Here is a 22,015-nt window from a genome sequence, read left to right as displayed (position 1 = left end):
CAACAGCCAGATAAGTGGTTCTCTGTAATGGAGAAAGCAAACTTTTTTTGGAGTATGTGTCTTTTAGTTCTATTGTGACAAACCAGTCCTCGGACCTGATCAGAAACACATCTTGAACCTCAGTTGCATGAAAATCGCTAAACCCCCATCTTTTTTGGAACTATGAAGTACCAGCTGTAGAAACCAGATTCTCTCTCGTGAAGAGGGACCACCTAGATGATGTCCTTTCTCAACAGAGTGTTCACTTCCTGTTCTATTACCAATGTCTGCTCGGAGCCGACGAAAGTCGGAACGACCCTGCTGAAATGAGAAGGGTCAAACTGAATACAATAGCCTTTTTCTATCATGTGCAGGACTCACTGAGACACATTTGCCAGTAGTTTCCACGCTGCTAAATAGTCTACTAAGGGAATCAGTCTCTCGAGACTTACCTCTGGTGTAATGGGGGAGCTCAATCGGTGCCCTGGAGCGGTGTCTCATATCTGACTGGGTCAGCCACAAATGCCTCTCTGCTGCCATTATTGCTGCCATGGACCACCCGATGGCACGAGCTATCTCTCTGGTGGTGCGGAGGGAGAGATCAGTGGTCCTTCTCAGCTCAGAGATATTCTCAGACAGATGATCTCCTGTCCCTCGTCTAAATCCTTGAGCAGGTCAGCCTGGTATACCTATAATACCACCATTGTGTGCAGACACGAACCAGCCTGACCAGCCTGACCCGCTGCCGCACATCCCTAACCACCAGCACGATGTGAATAGAAGGGTCAACTGAGCCTTCATAGAGATCCACACAGAGTACAGGTAATAGTCTACTAAGGGAATCAGTCTCTCGAGACTTACCTCTGGTGTAATGGGGGAGCTCAATCGGTGCCCTGGAGCGGTGTCTCATATCTGACTGGGTCAGCCACAAATGCCTCTCTGCTGCCATTATTGCTGCCATGGACCACCCGATGGCACGAGCTATCTCTCTGGTGGTGCGGAGGGAGAGATCAGTGGTCCTTCTCAGCTCAGAGATATTCTCAGACAGATGATCTCCTGTCCCTCGTCTAAATCCTTGAGCAGGTCAGCCTGGTATACCTATAATACCACCATTGTGTGCAGACACGAACCAGCCTGACCAGCCTGACCCGCTGCCGCACATCCCTTAACCACCAGCACTGATGTTGTATATAGCGGCTTGGTGGGCAGCACCGGAGCCTTCATAGACGATGCCACACCAGAGGACAGGTAGCTCCCAAGAATCCATTCCCCCTAGGGCATTGCTCTGTAACCACACTCATTCAATCCCCCCACATTGCCATTGTAATCTGAGACAAGGATGAAGAAGTGGGCTGAGAATGGCCAAACCCACATTCTCCAAACCTCAGCATGGAGATCAGAGGGAAAAGGCAGGCCCGGCGTGGAGGTGGTGGCCTGGTATGCAGAAAACACTCATCTAATTTGCTCTCCTGCAGCTCCTTCTGCATCTCAGTGGGCCACTTGATGTTTAATCTTGCTACTGTATGAGTCACCACCTCCAAAAGCTCCTCATACTGGGGGCGAATGAGGAGCATCCTTGAGGCTCTCCACATCGCCCTCCTCAAGGAAGAGAGGAAGAGAGGTGCAGCATCAAGCCCTTTGTTCAGGGGGAAGAAACCACGGAGTGGGCTTCCGATCTCAGGTAGGGGGTGTCGGATCTAGCGTGTAAGGAAGAAGATAGGGAGACTCGCCTGTCTCCATTCCCTCCGCCAGATCTGCTTGTGAACCCCACGAGTGCAGCTGCCGCTCCACTCCACCAAGGCTAGCACCATGGGGAATGCTGGTGAAGGCTCCCTCCTCAAAGAGAGCCTTCCGGGAGTGAAGCTTACACAGAGGAAGCACCTCACAATGCTCTCCCTGGAGAGCCGACTCCACATGCTTCACTCGCAAGCAGACCACTCACAGACTCTGTGTATCCCCGCTTGTAACGTAGCACAGGCAGGGAGGAACACACAATCTGAATCTGCTATCACCCTTATGTTTTGTCTTAGTACTTGCTTAAGACATAGTGGAGTTTATTGTGGTCAAACAACACCAAATAAGACTCACAAGACAGACTGGTAATTTATACAGACACAGAGCGCTTGCTGGATGACAGAAAGCTGATGCCGACTCCAGCATACATGCTTTTAAGCTTCCAGGTCGATGACCTCACCCACCCTGTGACGTCTCGACCTTTCATTGGACTAATTATACATGTGATTCAGAGGGTGGTCATGCAGGCGGCATTCCCATAGCGTTTTTGGATGCAGCTCAAGTTCTTAAAGTGGAACATTGTTTTATAGAAAAATCCTGTCCCCTCATAAACTTAAGTTGCATTTTCTAGGAAGCTATAGAACTAAACTTCATCAACAGAACTTAAAATATACAGCAACTAAAATATACAGACAGAATTCACAATTTAAACTTAATTATGATCATAAAAAATTTGCTTCTGCCACAAATTTATTCATACATTAGTTTTCGAGAAGGATTTTACAGATGTATGATTAAAAATGGTAGCATATCATTCAGGCTGGGGTATTGTAAGGGCTTTTCCTTTTATTAATTCTAGAATTCCAAGCTAGAGTTGATGTCCATGTTGATGTCCATGACATATTTGCAAGCGACTTTATGTATGTGGTTTAATAATTGCAAATTAAAGGGTCCGAGAGGTGTATGAATTTCTAATATTCTTTTTATTTGTGTTTGTGAACCCTGCCTATTATGTTAATATGTCTGCTTATAGAAGAAACATACTTTCAAAATGGTTCACTTTTTTTTCTTTTAAATACTTCTTTGAGCACAGCAGTGTAGCTATGATCCCACATGAAATTATGATGTCCAATGATTGATAAACACCTGCACAATCCATGTCATATCTGATAATAATTTCATTTATATATATCTCTGAAAAGAAAGATAGTACATAAGGCATGTTTACACAGAGAAAAAAACTAAATCACAGTTAATTTGGAAAGAGAAGCACATATAACAAGTTTTGAAACATTAAAGGACTTAAAAAAAAAAAAGTCATGATTAACTCAGTCTCAGTTCATTCCAAAAACTCGGTTAAAGGGGAACATGAAAGTAATACAGGTTTGGGATAAGACAAGGGTGAGCAGATGAGGACAGCATTTTCATTTCATTTTTCATTTCAATTGGTCTTAAAATTAAGAGCATTTAATCCTCCTAATCTTGATAGCCGTATTGTTAGAACTCCACTCATTTAAATAATATAGTTTGGACCAAATGTAACATCTGTTAATAGAGGGGAAAAGTGATTTCATGGTAGTTTTGGTATTAAATTATAAGCAAGCTACATTTTTAAGTTCCTTTTTTGATTTTTGGTGATCCCATTAAATCCCATTATCCCAATAAATGATCATCATGGCATCTAAATTTCACAGATACAGAGGACACATTGGCTTATTCGTTTATAACTATACTTTACATAATTGTCTTGACCCACTGTATTGATGATTGTAAAAAAAAAAAAAACTTTGAAGCTGCTACTTTGAAACAGTATAATTTGCATAACAAACAAAGGCAATTGCTTATAACCACAGTATAGCAACAGGAAAAGCCAAAAGGGGGTGTTGGGGGGGTCGAAGGGTTACAATAAATGCCTGAGATTCATGCAAGGTTTGTCAAAAATGATCCAAGGGCTTCATTTAAAATGAAATCGACACATGCCAGTGACAAGTACAGATAAACAAAGGACTTGCATAGAATGAATGAAGATCGTGAGAACATCTGCGATATCTTCAGCACCTTTAAAAAACATCTTTCCATTCCCTGAACATGTCTCTTAGCAAATCAAAAACAAATTCATCAGCTGATTCTGACTCTGAGGGAATAAAAGATTGACTTTGATTGTATGTATCAATGGGTAACATGAGTAATAAGCCTAAACCAATAACTTGTATGTTGAACAACAGTTCCTAGGTCATTCTTGCACCACAAAAATATAATCCATCATATAATTTCTTTAACATTACATGGTTGCCTTTTATCAGTTTTCTTATGGCTAAAACCCCTTCCTTGGATAAAGCTCATCATGAAATAGCATATCATAGATTTCCACATTATGGACATTTAGAATATAATAACAGAAGATCAATTAATACATTTAAAATCCATACATTTTCCCCAGACTTTCTGCCACTGTTTTTCAATGTGAATCTCATATAGCTGACAGAATAAAAAGATGAGGCAAAATTCTCTATAAACACAAAGCAAGTTAAGAGGCCCAAACAATATATTGTCACTAATTTAAAATATAGTTCACCCAATTCTGTCATCATTTTTTAGATAGATAGATAAATAGATATAGATATATCCTTTAGCGCTTAGAATAAAGTCAAGTAGGTTTGAGACAAAGTAAGGTTGACTAAATAACCGATCAGAAATAATTTTCAGGATTGGGTTCACTATCCCTTTAATGTAGCAAAACAAACAAACAAAAACATCCATTCATTAAGCATTGGTAAAATAACTGTAATATTTGTAGGCTATCATCTCATACTCTCTAATTTTTTTAACTGTTAGATCAGTTAAACCATATAAATCAATATCTCCCATGTGTAACAGGACACACATCAGCAAGAGCCCTCCCACAGATTGATGAGTTCATAATTCTACATCACTAGTGCTGACGGTGTCAGTACATTCAAACCGTGCCACTCTGTGCGTTGCAAAAAGAGCAAGGGCAGTTGACAGTGTCTTTAATGCCAAATCACTGGCTAGGCTTAGAGGTCATGGATTTAAGATGGTTTCAGTGGATAGTTGGATGGATGATGTTGTTCATTTTATTTTATTTTTTGAATTGGTATTTTTAAAGCGTGAAACTAAAATCAATGATCAAAAATAGTGTATTTCATAATTTACTCAATGTAAATGAAGATATGTCTTACTGCTTGAATATTTGTGAAATTACTTTTGATTTAGTAATTACATTTGTTACCACTCAATGGGAAAATGCCCAAACACAGGCAGATCTCAATAAATACGTTATATGGTAATATTGTGTATTAAATTGATCTTTTACACTGTGATAATTGTACATAATGGTGTATGATACTCTAAATTGTTTTATGGTTTTATATATAAAAGAAGTGGTCCTGCAACAACAAATGGAATTTAACAAAAAAACATTTTACCAATGTTTCTTAAAATCACACTAGTTCAGAAGTGGCTTTTATTCCTCTTCTCTTCAGTGGCTTAAAATGAACTTAATTTTTAACGGAAAAATATTGCCTTAAACTTTGGCATGATGATATTTATTTTCAGTAAACAAAATAGTTTCATATAGCCTCTGTTCTAAATAAACTACTTAAACCTAGTACATAAAAAATATATTGTGCTCAGGAATGTTCATCTTATATTTTTTCAACATAATGTATATTTTGCTATGCTTACTATATGGAGCATAAATGTAATTTTCAATAATTGTCACAGTGTCTCATTTATCATGGTGGCACATGGAGATTGAATGTCCTGAAAGCAAACCGATAGATAGATAGATAGATAGATAGATAGATAGATAGATAGATAGATAGATTCTGATTTAATTACATGATTTGATTAGAATATTTGATTTAACTTTTTTCTTTTTTTAGTGTATGCACATTTTGTACATATAGGTTCCAAATGCTGTGTGTGTCCTGTGGAGACAAATTCAGATGGTCCCTTAAATACAGAACAAGTCACTTAAAATGAAAAATTAAGCAGAATTAGTTTCCAGGGCATTGGAATAGTTGATTAGGACAAATCCTCCCAAAAATAAATAAATCATTAAGTTTGTGATTGTGAGTGCGTGGGAGGCAAGGTAACAGTAATAGAACATTTATGACACAAACTGTGTGGGAATCACTGGAGTGATTCATTTTGTGAAGCTAAGTTGAAAATACAAAACTACAGTAGTGCTGAGCGATAGATTTTCATTACTGTAATTCAGATTGCAATTGTTGAATGAATGCCTATGTAGAAAAAACGATTTGCATTGGGGGATTTATATTAATAAATTAATATTTAAAATAAATATGACCTTTATTACATAACATTTACATTATATATTTAATTAACAGAGTGAGGAGGAGCAACAGAATTCTGCAAAAGCTGTAATAGTGTGCACTAACAAATGCAGTGAAATATTGAAATAAAATGACAGTATTTCCAGTATACAAGAAGGCTGTGCATGTAATCATGGAATATAAGTTGTAGTGCACTAATTAATATAAAAGAATATAAATGAAATATAATCCAAAACTAAATTCATAGTTTCAGAAAAGCAGCTAACAATGCGATTTTTTTAAATGCCATTACCTGATTTGATATTTAACACTAAATAACAGTCAGTCTAGTCGTAAAATTAGTCCACAATTTTAGTTAGGACTTATCGGTATTGTAATTGAGAATTGTACACTGTTGAATTGTTTTTCATAAATTTTTTAATGTATTTAGAGTACAAAATGTGTATTTACTGAGCAGAGGAAAGTTGTGTTAAACAGGTCATATTCAGGAAATTATGAAATTATTATGAAATTATTAAAAAATGTTTGTTATGTGGGTCTCCTTGACTTATTACTAACACAATTAAAATGGTTTTAACACATATATACATATCAGATTTATAAAAGGGACATCATATCTCTAGACTGTGATTCAATTACAATCTTAATCAGACATACTTTTAAAGAGCTATGTTATTGGTTATGATTTAGTACAAAGCACAACAAATGTTTACTCCGTTATCTGGTCTAATGTGTTAAAATAATAGTGATTTAACATCTGTAATGATTAACTACTGATACTTTGCACAGCTGGAACTACATTATTAGGATTGTGGGAGTCAAAAAGCAGTTATAGAGGAATCTGAAATTGATAGGGGCACCTATTTTTGTATTTTTAAGTGAAATAAATCGCTTCCTTTTCCATCCTTGATTAAAGCACTTCAATAATAAAAAGATGTACCACTCAGCACTACTTTGTAAATAGTCCACAGATGCTTTTTTATATACGCTAGCTAGTAATTACACCACAGATGCAGAGTTACAGTAAATATGGTAAGGGCGTATGCTTGAGTTAAAATACCATTTGAATTTGTTTAGACTTATTAAAATTTCTTGACTTCTTTAAATCCACATGTGACTCTCCTGGGAAACTGAGAACCAACAGCTCAACATGATCACTGTGCATGATCCATCAAATTCATTTGGCATGAAAAGCGAAAGCGTTGCGTGACAGCTATAGAGCTGTTCGGTTTGCTGTTCAGACTGATATAATGGGTTTCCTTTAAAAGGCTTTTAGAAGAGATGATTTTATTGTCAAATAAGTGAAAATATATTGTTCTACAACATAAATTACAGAGTCATGGTTCAAATGTGATTTTTTAAACTTTGAAAAGTTGCTACATAAGACCCTAAATGGTGATCCATTAAGGACTGTCACGACAAAATGCACCAAAATAGCTCTTTTTGGGTACAACAGCTTGTCACTGGGACAGTAGCCACAAAGGGACACCTTAGTGTCTTTTTTACCCTCTAAATTGTGCACATTAGTACCTTATAGTAATGTGTACTTTAATGGTACAGTAAAAAAACGGTAAAGAAGGTAAAAAATTGTCCTTTCGAGGCTACTGTCCCAGTGACAAGCTGTTGTAGCCCTAAAGGAACTGTTTTTTATTTTTTCTCATTTTATTTTCAACAATGCACTTATTGTGTTCATGTTGTGTTGTAAAACTCTTTTGCTGCTGTTATGTACGTGTAGCAGTTACACTGTTATAGCAGTGTAATGACATATGTTATTACATGCAGGTATTTTGGTCAATGTAATTGAAAGTGCTTTGTATAAAATGATAAATTTAGTAAATGTAAGTGCATAGCAGTTAATATAGCATGTACACAGATGATTTTTGTAGTTCTCAAGTGGCAACTTGATAGCAAGCACACAGTCATTTCAAAGTTCACATTAGATTTGACCATTTACTGTATGTTGTAGAACAACCGTTAATATTAATCTTAATATATAAGTTATTATACTCAAATAAAACTTAATTAGGAATGTATAAGAATCCAAATTAGCCTTTCATGTTCGCCAACCGGTCTGTGTATCATTCAATTTTTGATTTAGTATTGAAGGAAATAAATAAGAAATGGAAATGACTCCTTTTTTTTTAACGAAAGTAACAGCTTGTATATTCACATGGGAGGGAATTAAATGTCGCTTTCTGCTAGTAGGTCAGCCAAAGATCAAATTGTGCCATCATCAGTTTTTTCGCAGTATCACGCAGCAGAATAATAGCAGGATTCTTAACGCATTTATTAAGGCTTCATTTCGATTATTTGACATTAAATGCATCATATAAGTCATTTTGGAATAAATCACAGTAGACCTATATATCATGATAAGAAAAAAAAATGATGTTACAGTCTGGAAATATGGTAGGCTATAGCAAATTATTTCGCTGACACCCTATCACTTTAAGAACTGCTGGTCCACATCGAAGAAAGCCCTGTCTAGACTCTGCCCCGGTATGAGTTGTGTTGAGCTATTTATTAGTCTTTTTGTTGAAAAAAGAAATGTAGTTCCAATAAATTTGGTAAGAATCCGTACAACTGCAGCAGTGGAGGACTATTATTCTGCTGCGTGATACTGCGGAAGAACTGATGAAGGCACGGTTTGAGCTTCGGCTGACCAATCAGGAAAAAGGGGCGTTAAATTCCCACCCATGTGTAGAAATTGAATATTCAAGTTGTTTATTCATTTTTCTACCCCTGAATGAAAAACTAAAATTTAAGTTGAATTCTGTTTTTTCCACACACAAAAAAGGCAGCTGTTTTCTAATTTTTCTACTTTCAATATATATATATAAAAAACAATTAATTAAAAATATGAACGAATGATACACGGATTGCCTTAAAACAATGCAAAGTAGTATAATGAAAGGATTTGCCGAATTAAAATGTTTTTGATTTATCTGATAAACATTAAAAGTATAAGTAACAAAAAATGCATCTTTCATCTGTATTCATAAGCTCTTTTGGTCAGATTGAGCAGTGAGGTAATTCACCTCGGTCACAAAAACTGCTTTAGCCTTGGACAAAACACAACAAATTGCGACATTCCTTACAATGCAAATGACATTCATGAATCATTTCCGTGGTGATGTAAACAGATTTATGATCCAGCACAGCAAATGCTTCCATCTAGAAAAGCTACACTTGGAGAAGCTATCATCTTTCTGAAAAGAGAAAAGGGACAAGCTCTTCTCTGGATGCAGGTGTATGGTGTTGATTCTGAAACTAAGTTAATGTCTGTTCCAGTGAGAAGAATGATCAGAAGGATAGAGATAAGTAGGACATTGGTCCACTAGTGTACTTTCTGCACCAGAGTTCAAGGCTGGCACTTCTTTGACCGTCTGCTCGACTGCAGTTCTTCTTCTTCTTGCCAGTGTCCAGTTTGGACCGTCCCAACCGCTTTGACAGTGGTGGGCCGGTGGTGGGCCTATCTGGACTGGTTGGGCTGTTGGTGGCCGTGGTTCCTTCAGGAGTTCCCTCAGTGATCTCGATGCGTGGAGGCTCCATCAGGTCGAAAATGTTGAAGGCAGCCGGTTCTGGCTGACACATTACTGAGGCGTCTGCAGTGTTTTGTCTCACCAGACCATTAGCGCCAGTCTGGACGCCAACAGACACCCTCTCGCTGGTGCTGGTGCTGGAACTGGTGCCAGTGGCAGCTTCCCGGCACATGGTCCACATGTTATAGCACTGGGTGAAATTAAAGAAGTTGCTGTTGAAAGTCTTGAGCTCTCCGCAGACATCCCTGCGCAGCTCCGCTAGCTCGTAGCGCATCGCCGATATCTCCTCCTTCCACTGCATGTTGAAGGCAGCCACCATGTTTGCAGACTCCTTGAAAGCCTGAATAGCCTGCGGGACGGGAGGATCTGGTGGGGGCTGGGACGGGGGCGGACATGGGACCCGGTAGGCATGCGAGGAGGAAGGAGGAATGGAGATAGCCGTGACCGTGGAACTGGTGCTGTGTTGGCTACGACCAGCGTTTTCTCTTTCAAACCGCTCGATTTCCTGATAAGCTGAGGAGCTGGCGCCATCATCGTCCTCAATCATATCCTCATTTAGCAACGAGGTGCCCTCCATTGCATCATACCCTTCTGGAAGACAAATTTGAATATGGACATAGGGAAATTCAAAGGGGTGAACAGCTGATGAATTCGGCGAAGCCTTTCACTTTAAATAATGTCAACACTTGAGTCTCGTGTTAGCAGCATGTGAGTAAATGCCCTGTACACACAATTTTCAATAGCACACCGCATTTGTTCCTGGGAGTAAATTCAGGAACTTTCATATGTATCAAGTACACTTCCATAAATTAAAAAAAATAATAAAATTACAAATAAATACAAATGGCCAAAATAGTACCTCTAGGGGTAAAACAGCTTGTCACAAGGCCAGTACACTTAAAGGGACACCCTTGTACCTTCTTTACCCCAGTTTATTATAATAGCACCATAAGAGTATATATTTCTAAGGATACATATTATTACTTTAAGGTACTAATAAAGAAGGTACAAATGTGTCATTTTGAGGGTTGCACCCCTGTTGTACTCCTAAAGGTACAATTTTCAACATTATTTTCTGATAGTGTATGGAGAGAGACTGAAGAACAAGACTATACTGTACATTAGATGGATGAGAAAGAATTTTTTTCTTTTTGATTTTTTCTTTTTGATTTTCACAGGAAGCAAGCAAATATCTGCTAGGTTTTTTTTATGCAGGGGCATCGCTAGACCTTTTTTTACAGAGGCATGTACCAAGTTATATACCTCTCTGTCCAAATAAAATATTACTGATAAATTCTTATGCTTTAATGGGATCGATATATATATATATCACCTTGAAAATCATTTTCACTGACAATATTTCAGGAATCAAGTCATGTGTTTTATGTTTTTTTTTCCCAGCTGTTTAGAATCAGTGTTGCGAAATTTGCTAATCTGTTTTAAAGCATCTTGTCAAATTGGTAAAAGTCTGAAATTGTTTGTGATTTAGTTCACTGATGCACTGAATCGTTCCACCCAGGCACACTGAAAACACGTGTACCTACTTACGTTTTGTGCAAAACTCAAATATTTATACATACGTATGAATCTCTGCAGTTTCCAGTTTTCCTCCAACAAAGTATGATTTACCAGGCCATTGTTTCAATTAAGAAAGCATAATTTCCACATAGTTCTTTTCATAATATTATGTTATGACTTTGAAAACAATTTTTTACATGCTATCTAGTAGGTTTAGGCTTAGGTTTGGTGTAGGGTGTATGTTATTGCATTAACTTTATTAGACCATTAACAACGTAATACAGTTGCTGCAATTCGTGCCTGTAACAACTAGGGATGTAACGATTCACTCAACTCGTGTTTCGATTCGATTTATGATTTTGATTTCAAGATTCGATTCGATTCATAATATTTTTTTTTTTTTTTACAAAATTAGATTTTAGAGAAATTATAAATGAAATGTGTCCTTTTATTATTGCTTGGACAAAATGTTGCTTGTTTCTATGTGAAATTTAAATATAACACTATAATAATATGCTAATATAGCACTTGCGTATTATTGCTCTTTTTATCTCTTTTTTATCTCAAATAAATAAATCTCTTCATACAAATAAAATTAAGGCTTCGCCTGTTCTCTTTCCATTTAAAATTAGAGGCAAGCAACCACTGCATTTTAATCATGATCCAAACAAAGATGCTGCATACATGCAAGATTTTAATCTAAATTCGATTCTATAATTTCAAAATTTGAAGCAAAAACAGAATGATTTGACTTCAGCTTTGTGAAACTATTCATAAAAAAATATCTGCATGAAACAGAAATGCAGACGAACTGAACGAAAAGCAAATTCACTCTCTGCCAGCAGGTGGCACTTTAAACGTTTCCTTGGATTCCACTGTAAACAAAGAAGCACCGCACTTATGATTATGAACTTTAATGTGCATTAGAGGCAAGATGTATAAGTAAGAAGTTAGTTCCCCTCAGACATATATATAAACTCCTACCCCTAAATGAATCGCAATTTGTTTAGCATCTCAACCGATTTGAATCATCATGTATTTGAATCGATTTTCAACCGACTCACGGTTCATCTTTACATTACTAGTAACAACGTAATAAAAGTTGGCTATGGTCATGTATTGAACATGTATTTTAGCGCCACTCACTGGACATTTCACTTTTAAAACTGCCGCAAGACATGCAGTGAGGTACGTACTGTAATATTGGTGTAGCAGAAACGGTGCTACAAGCATGTATTTTAAATGAGCCTGGGTTGGAATCGTTTGCAGATGTTTGTCACACCAAATAATAGTAGGATCAGTGATGTTGCTATGAATTCTGGCCCCTTGTACTAATTTTGGTATGGGCCCCTCTCAACCTCAGGTCCTCTGGTAGCTGTGCCTCTGAATGGGACATTTCATAAGACCTGATGAGGTGGATATGTACCTCTGTAGGAACCAAAATTATGGCTGTCAGTTGTCAACAACAAAGCAGATCTTAGATGTGCAACTTGTGAATGACATTGTGCTCCAGAGAAAGACTTTTTATCCAATTATATCCAAAAAAGATGAAAGGCTAGAAGTGCCCCTGGTTTAATGAAAGAGTTCATGTTAAAAATTGACGAAATGAAATTCATTAAAGATTGTGTTGTCAGGGTTTCACTTTCTTTTACTCACATACGTTTAGCTTTCAGATATGTGTTTACACTGCCTTCTCACTCACGTCAAAGAACATCTCTGTTCAGCCTTTCCATCTCTTCACAGCATAACCAATAAAAACAATATTTCAATGTTATTAACCACCTTTTATCAAATCAGAGCGCTTTGTGGCAAATGTGGAGGCTAATTTTACGTATTGTCTTGTTTTTGTGCAACAGAAAAGATGAAAAGGCAATAAAATGTCACGCAATCATTCAGGCAAGGAGATATGAACCCTATTGAATATGTTAAAAAGCCCATCTATCGAGCTGATTGGACCATGTGGAGATTATAGGGGCGGGATTAAGAAGAAACACGATCCAATAAAGTCCTCTGTGAGGGCTGCACCAGGCAGAGACTGCAATCCCACTGTCCATCACAGCTGAAATCTTCCACACCAGCTCTTACTTCCAACCGCATTTTGCTGGCCATGTTTGTTCTCCAAGGATGCCAAGGTTGGTATAAAAATTTACAGAAATGTTAAAAGTGACCCAACCACTAAAAGAATAAAAGTTATTAGGAATGTCTATGAAGTGATGTCGATTACCACAGAATTTAAACTCATCTCTCAGTTTGTAAAAATAAACAACTAATGCATTTACAGCGATATAATTGCACTTACGAATGATTTCTATGGGGCAAGGCATTGCACCAGTATAAATCCAAAGTATTGCAAAAACATCACCACAACACTTAAACTTTACACGTCAACATGGCACTAGTGTGATAATATCGCTAAAAATCTTAACAATTGTTCTTTTAAACGCTCCAGAATATCTCGCCCCATAGACTTTCATTGTATGTGTGCGTCTTTCGTTTTTTTCTTTTGGTTAATTTATATATATAACACAATTATTTTCTGTGGTAATCAACAAATACTTTTGAAATGCCTTTTATAGAAAAGCATTGCTACTTTGGCGCCTGAACGCCGGATCTGACCTTTAGTGATGTGTCTTTCAAAGGTCTAATCCTGATTTAGTTGAGAAGGCAGTGCAAAAACACACATATCCATTGAAAGATGTATGCGTGTTGACATTATAATACCTGTGACAGGCATCTCTCCAGCTGCTTTTTCCCATTGGATCTCCTTCCTGTGATGGCCAACGAGGGGCCATGACGCCCACATTCCCTCTCCACCATCACAACCCAACACCTTACTAAATGATTTTAGCGGCAACTAAATTTAGCTTCATCTACTGGTGAATTTATGGGATATGCTTGATAACATTACTTTGATTGGTCGTTGCTTTTGAATTAACTATAGAACCAGAGAGCATCAATACCAGAGCTCAAGCAATTATCTGAACTTTCTTAAAAGCCTTTAAGGAAAGAAAGCATCTAATTTAGGATCTACACGTACACAAACTATGGTTCTCTTTGTAAATCCAAAGTCGTACAGGACTGCTGAAACAAGAAGTCCTCCAAGGTGAAACATAGTGGACGAAATCCTTTTGAGAAAATGGTTCTGTCCTACAGCCGGTTGACTTGAGCTGACAGGGATTGCATACAGAGCCAAATGTGGTGAAAGCACTTCAGCAGAGTGAGACGGTGGGATTGGAGAGCTCTCCTTTCTCCTTAGAGTCCTCTGTGTATTGTCAGTATGAGTTGTTGACAGCATGAAGGTCCAATCAAATCAAACTCCAGTTTGAACAACAAACACAAAGAAGCCCACATTAAATCAAAGAAACAGAGTTTGACTGGAGTGACCAAACAAATCAAACATAACAAATTAACATTTTGGTTTTCAAATGTAAAAAAAAAAAACTAAAATAAATAAATAAATAAAGTATTTTTAGTGTCATTTGACATCATTTTGTGGTATTTCAATAGGGTTCATAGCTTTACTCCATGTGTACACCGAACACAGCAGGGGTGTTGGGACAGGGTGCGGAGGCGGAGGCGGCATTCTGCTTGCACAAAGAAAACTGTGACACACGATGCACACTTTCTCATGAGTATGTGCTGCACAAAACCTCCACACTTGCTCTGTCAGGGCTTCCTAAACCCATTCATGTTGTAAAAATTACTCATTAGTTAGGATTAATGTTAAAACTGGATTAAGATAATAGGATTTGTTTTCACCTCCAATTTTTGAATTCATACAGAGATTGATCAATTATAATTCAATTAGCACATTAACAAACCTACCAAAATTTCACCTCAGTGACAGAAAAATTGCTCACATGCAATATTACGATGAAACTTTTTAAAACTTTTATTCAATGCGAAAATATTCTACTATTTTCTACTAAATATTCTACTTTATACAATGCAGTATAATAATTAAAATAATAAACCAAGCCCTTAAGTGGTTAACAGACATCTTATTATTATTAACTAATATTTTCTATAAAATAAAGAATTTAACCATGAGGAGGGGTTGGCTTATCATCTAATATTCAATAAATGTTATGGCTTAAACACGAAGCATTAATATTAAAAAAAAAATTGTAATAATAATAATTATGAGAGAACTCAAAAACAAGTGCATATTGCTCATTTTGTTGAAAAATAAAACAAATTATTTTCACTATAGTTTTTCCAAGTAAATATGTTGATTTGACTTCTGAATTTCTTTTGACTAATTTAGATGTTTTATGCAACACATAATATCAAATAAAACTGATTGTGTAGTTCACAATCATTGCTTTGTGCATTCAGGACTGAAACAGCATTTCAAGTTTACCAAACCAAAATATGTATTTTTTAATTGCTAATCCATTTCAATATTTAGAAGATGGAAAATACACACGTTTTTCCAATTTAAGGACTGTGAACACATCTAAAACTGGCCTTCCTGCCCAACCTTAACATGATTTTCTGTGCTGCGTGAAAACCCTTGCCCATGTTGTGTTGCATGCTCTGAACAGCTGTGCTAGTTTGTGCTGATTTGTTTATGCCTAAGTCCCTCTGACCCCCAGTCTAGCCTCTCATTACTACTGGACCCAACCAATCAGAAGCCCAGAAAAGGACGCATGACTCGTGCAAAGGGAATTGCAGGCAACCGTCTCTCAACACTCGGGGAGCACAGACGCAATAAAGCAAACACACAACAGACAGGGGCCGACGGAAACGACATTCAAGTCAGTCATCTCTCAAGCACATGGGAATCCCACTGTACATATGTAGGTATGCCAGAGTATGTAGTTCAGCATGTGCTGAATGTATGGCGGGTATGTGCTCTAAGCCTTTTCTCTCTCTCTCTCAGGTGGGATTTGAGGCATATGGTTACCTGTTGTGGATCTGAGAGTTGAAGTGACAGTAGAAGATGTCATTGAAGGCAAGCAGTCATCATCTTGGGAATACCCAGCCTGAATTGCACGCAGGTAACTGTGGCTTCGAGTGCGGAAAGAGCCGGGCAGGTCCAAGGCCTCCACGGCCTGGGATTCTACTTCGCTAAAAACGGACTCGCAAACTGACTCAAACTGGCCATTGACCTCAGTCTCACTCACCTGAGAGACAAAAACAGGAATAGCAGTCCTTAATTTTTCCTCTTCCTTTCTCTTTCTCACTTTGATTCTTCCCCTTTGCACAGTAAATATGAAGGAGTGTTAGCAGGAGGGATATACCACTGGCAATTTCCGACCTTGAGCGTCTCAGTAGATTTATGTCAAAAAGCAACAAGATAAGAGAAAACATTTCAAACTGGATTATAATCTCATAATAGGTAAATGAAGAAAAGCAGATTGTTTGAAGAACTTTCGGAGGGAAAATGACACAAACAGTCAACAGCAGCAGACAGCAAGAAAACAGAGATTTTCATAAACGGAGCATGAGATGATGGCTAACTTTCCTAAACCATGAAGCTTAAAGATATATAGTCTATGTAATTGTTCAATTACTGATTTTAAGTCTTCCTTAGAACTACAACACAAATCTGAAAACTTTCTCTACCCTAATTAAAACATTTTCCAGTGTGCTTGACAGTTTGCATGTTCTATAAAACCTCCATAAAACATCTCAACTGTAACCTACTCCATCATTAAAATCCATTAAAAAAGCCACATACCCAAAGCCCACATGAACTACCACAGCTCAACAGACCTTGACTTCAGCTTTCTGACATCCTGTTTTAACAATGGCTTGTATGAACAGAATTTAACAAAGGTAACATCACATCAAGTTAGTGTCTCTCTGACCAAACATGATAAAACATTCTGTTCTTAAATAAATATATCCACAACTCGGGACAAAGAAACAATTCAGCTTGGGCAACTAGCTCAAAATGTTTTTGGAACACTGTCAAGTCTCTAAACCAGCTTAGTCAAGATGGTCTCCCAGCTATAACCAGGCTGATCAGGTACTGGGGCTCATCGGCCCTGTAAGATGGTATTCTTTAGTGGTCAACCACCCAAATCAAGCTGAGTTTTGGAAAAAATAATTAATCAGCTAAACAGATTACCCACTTGCTTAGCCAAGGCAAGCTACAAATTCTTATCTGGTTGACCAAAATGGCATCACGATTTGTCTTTGGCCTGACCCAGCCTGTAGTTCTTTTGGTCAAAAACCTGTGTCAAGCTGGGTTATTGAGCTCAACTTATTCCCCACTAGCTTAACCACTATGGTCTACCAGCTTTTACCAGGCAGGTTCTAGGTCTCACTGGCCCTGTCAGTTGGTTATAGTGGGGACAAACCACCAAAATTAAGTTTTTGAATATAGTTAATGAGCTCAACATATCCCCCACTTGCTTAGCCAAGGCGATCAACCAATTCTAACCCAGCTGACCAAGATGACCTCACAAGTTGTCCTCAGTCCACCCTGCTGGTAGCTTTGTTGGTTAGCCACCCAAATCAAGCTGGCTTTTGTAATGTATTTTAACAGTGTAATATCTCCAGTAGTTTAGCCAAATATGTCTACAAAGTCTAATCAGGTTGACCAAGTTCAACTTCTCAGTCTTTCTCTACCTGACCAGCAGATAGTTATCCTGGTCAATGGTCACCATGATTTTGACAAGTAAGACATGTTCCTGTATCAACATCTTTTGTATACCCATTGATACCCATAATGTATTCCTAAAATCATTATGAAATGATAGCTGATTAACTAGGATGTAAAAGAACCTTATTCCAGTCATAAGCCTAAAACCGATATTTCCTGAAAGGTAAACCCCTTAATTCTGATTTGTTGATTGGAATGTTGTTCCAGGATCAACAATGATACTGATCCAGGGACATGTTGTACTTGGTGAAATCACAGTCACCCTGGTCAACCATCTAAACCCCCTAAATTAAAGCTGCGGTAGGGAACTTTTGACGCTCTAGCGTTTAATAAACAGAACTGCTTGTGTCTTGCGGAAGAACATCGTAGCCGGAACTACTTCTCTCTGTTTATGTCTATGAAGAATCACAAAGGTACTGGGTTACTCCGCCGCGGTACCTCCGAAGCAATCTAAAATAGTCCGAATATAAGAGGAGCTTGATTTTTTCACAGATTATCTGTCTCATATTCTACTGTCAGGACATAATGACAGGTTTAACAAATATGAAAAAAATATATTTTTACAAAAGTTACCTACTGCAGCTTTAAACTAGGTTTTGAAACATTTAATCAGCCCAACCTGTCCCTCACTAGCTTAGCATAGGTCATCTATCAACTCCAACAGGGTTGACAAAGATAACCTACAAGACCCGAGAAAAAGTGTTCAACTGTTCCACCTAAACCAACTTGGACAAACTTGGATCATCTAATTATCAGTCAAAACCCCTTAATTAATCATTGATCATTCAACTTAAGGTAGCATAAAGCCTACTCTCCAAAACAACTCAAGACACAATCTAAGAAAAGAGCAAACTAAAACCTCTGCTTGAAACCACTTACTGTACGTAGATAGTCCTTGGTTGTGTGTCAGTGCCATGTGTTGTTGCGAGTGGTTGAACTCACCTGGCTGACACAGCTTGCCTGACTGAAGGTACTGACTGCACGCATGTAGCTCTGGTTTCTGGAGCGAAACTGTGGAGGGTTGAAGGTGGTTGCTGGGTCCAGAGACACGCTGGGGTGAGGGCGCATATCTCTCGTTGTTTGCAAGTGGTAGCCAGAGCTAAATGGAGGGAACAACCAAGAACTAATGTAGCTAAAGAGTAACCTAATCAATATTAGATTGAAGGGTCACTCTGCAATAACCACCAGTGGTGAACTTTTGGAAAACTCAGAGGATATGATTTAAAATGAAGTGACTTTGTTAACAACTTTGCCATCATGAACCCAAATGTAAGACATTTTTCAGTATGTTAACTTATAAGCCACATATGAAGACAGATACATACCAAAATGAAGAGACAAGCAAATAATTTTTCCAGAGGTGCAAAGGGAAAATCAAACATTATTGGTTGTTTTTGTACAATATTGAGCATCATGCATCTTATTTCTGCAATTTTTCCAAACTGGTTATTGCTAAGAATAATTTGTGGTATGATGGCCTAACAAAGAGCAACTGTTGTGGGAAAAATCATGTGATATGTTAAAGCAAGGCCTCAGTACACACATTATCAGGGCTTCTAGTCACAATCCAAAACCATAGACAGCAACTATCCCTCAGCAGAAATATCAGGAAACCATATGGATAGGAGAGAAAGAGCGAAAGTGAAAAAAGATGGCATTTTTGAAGCCTCTAACACTTCCTCACTGCCAAGACATCTCAAACATTGACAGCGTTCCCTTTATCCTCAGTTCTCTCATCAGCAGCTAATGTGTGAGTTCTCAACTACTTTCACATAAACATGACAAGAAAAAGAAGAACCTTGGTTCTTTATCCTTAAAACTGAAGTGTGTGGTTTCTGAAACATAATTATAAAAATAATGACTGTTTTCAAACACGTTTTCCTCTGTCTGCCATTAATTGGCAAATAGATACTGTACCATTGATACCCAAACTAACAACACTGACTGAGCCAATGTTGCTGTGTGTGGCTCTATGGGATGCTCAAACATACTTTTTTTGACAAACAGTCATTGCAAATTAAGGCATTTAGAAGATTGTATACTTCACTTTTAAAATGTACATAATCTCAAACTATGTCTCACTATTCTTTATCACCACACACAGCAGCCAAGACTTGTGTCTCTCATTTATATTTTTAAGAAATATTAACCTACTGTAGAGTCAAAATCAGTGTACTTATTGCACAAGTTATTCTGAGAAGGTTGAATTTTAATAATGTGTATTGAATAGACAGCACGGTAATGTAATAAAACAGAAGCTGTGATTTAAGTCTGTGATTGTCTGTAATAATAGACATTAATTCCCTAGTTGTTAGCTAATTAATTAGACTGAAATTACTGAAAACAAGAAAGTAGCACACTGCTGGTGCTTAACTTTCATTTACCGAAATGATTAAAAGTCTATAAAATGTCAATAGTTAATCTTAGGGTTAGTGTGGCCTGTGACCTGGAAAGTTACTACGATCCCCTTTTCCTGTGGCCTTTGAACAAAATACCAGGTTTTTCTATGACTGCCATAAATTAACAGACGTACTATATTTGTTACAAAAACTATCGAACTAACTAAATATCAAGGGTATCAGTTCATCCCCAAAATTTGGTCGTTTTGCCATTTCCTTCTTACTTTCATCATATAGACCAATAATTTATTTAAAACTACTGTTATACAGAATAAAAAAGTCAATAAAAAGTCAAACATGTTTAAAACAACACGAGAGAGAGAGAGAGAAAAAAAACACTGAACTATTTATTAAATGAAAAGTTATTCCTATTACCTACTGTACATAAAATATTAGTTTACTCTAAGTTTATCCAAACGGCATAATTTTAAGTTAAAAAAGATACAGCATAGAATTGTGGGTAAGTTAGAACGGGTAATTGACATGGGAACTGATTCCTTTCCTTGCTAATAAAGTGCTCTCTATGAACACAAATGTAGAAAGGAATGTATTTTACTGTGTCATCAGCAGCTATATGAACCCAGCTCACGGGTTTCTGAGTGAGCAGGATTTGTAGGCACCAAAGTCACACATAGAGCAACTATTTTGGGAAATACAGAGTTTGATGGTGTCTCTGGAGCAACCTTGTGCCTCATGTTGTTTTCCATTTTCAGAAATGTCGCCTCACACCCAAACAGATGCCCTTCTTAACATCAGTTTGACAGCAAATAAAAACGACTGTCTGGTCAGTGTCTCTACTAAATCCAAACTTTACGCTGTAGGCTACTGGGAAAGTTACTTGAAGTAGTCAATTGCCAATAACTTTTTCTAGATTACTTAATGACCATACTTAATCTGTCAGTACATTTCACATTTTACGTATTTTAGGCGCTCTGGCCACAATATCAAGTAACTTTTTTGTTATTTTTTATTATTATTATTATTATTATTTGATTGCAAGTACTGCCAACCTTAGTCTGTTAATACAGCAATTATACAGGCATAAAATAAAATAAAATAAAATAATCATTTCAAGGTTCTCTGACATTAAATGTAGTTTCATTATACCATCATTCTGGCTGAATATGTAAAATATAAAGAGTATCCAACTCACCACATTACACTGTAAAAAAAAAAAAAGTGTATTTCTTTATGCTTTAAGCTTTATTTCTGTCTTTATGTGGTCACTGCACAATTCTCATCACTTAAAAACTTAAAATGTAATACAATGTGTTACTTTGCTGTTTCTTTAAACTTAACAGTCAATCTTACTATTCCTTTTTTTATTTATTTTATTGTCAGAGTTTATGAAACCAGGGAGACAACATTGATATGACATTCACTAAAATACAATCAATAAACTATGATTTGATCGTGTTGTCCTTAAAGGGTTAGTTCGCCCAAAAATGAAAATTATGTCATTAATAACTCACACATATGCTGTTCAAAACATGTAAGGCCTCCTTTTATCTTCGGAACACAGTTTGAGATATTTTAGATTCAGTCTGAGAGCTCTCAGTGCCTCCATTGAAGCTGTGTGTACGGTATACTGTTCATGTCCAGAAAGGTAAGAAAAACATAATTAAAGTAGTCCATGTGACATCAGAGGGTCCGTTAGAATTTTCTGAAGCATCGAAAATACATTTTGGTCCAAAAATAGCAAAAACGACGACTTTATTCAGCATTGTCTTCTCTTCCGTGTCTGTGTGAGAGAGAGTTCAAATCAAAGCAGCTGGATTTCCGGTTCGCGAACGAATCATTCAGTTCACCAATTCGAACTGAATCATTTTAAACGGTTCGCATCTCTAATACGCATTAATTCACAAATTACTTAAGCTGTTCACTTTTTTAATGTGGCTGATACACCCT

The 22,015-nt window shown here is 37.2% G+C and overlaps 1 protein-coding gene across 5 annotated transcripts in view; it reads right to left on the bottom strand.

Moving 5' to 3' along the window:
• The window catches only part of LOC113121199 (disks large-associated protein 2-like), a 115,004-nt gene that overhangs the window by 27,808 nt on the left and 65,181 nt on the right, over positions 1-22,015 (bottom strand). For 3 of the 5 annotated variants that reach the window (XM_026291479.1, XM_026291480.1, XM_026291481.1), the window contains 2 exons: positions 18,651-18,807; positions 16,002-16,221 (listed from right to left, as the gene is read on the bottom strand). In XM_026291479.1, the coding sequence (XP_026147264.1) occupies positions 16,002-16,221; positions 18,651-18,807 (377 nt within the window). Of the gene's footprint in view, positions 1-9,221; positions 10,166-16,001; positions 16,295-18,650; positions 18,808-22,015 lie in introns of those variants that run through there. The other 2 variants (XM_026291483.1, XM_026291482.1) reach the window with 2 other exon arrangements.

This window comes from Carassius auratus, chromosome 20 (genome assembly GCF_003368295.1).
Source record: "Carassius auratus strain Wakin chromosome 20, ASM336829v1, whole genome shotgun sequence".
NCBI classification, from domain to species: domain Eukaryota; kingdom Metazoa; phylum Chordata; class Actinopteri; order Cypriniformes; family Cyprinidae; genus Carassius; species Carassius auratus.
This window is presented reverse-complemented; position numbering and strand designations above follow the sequence as displayed.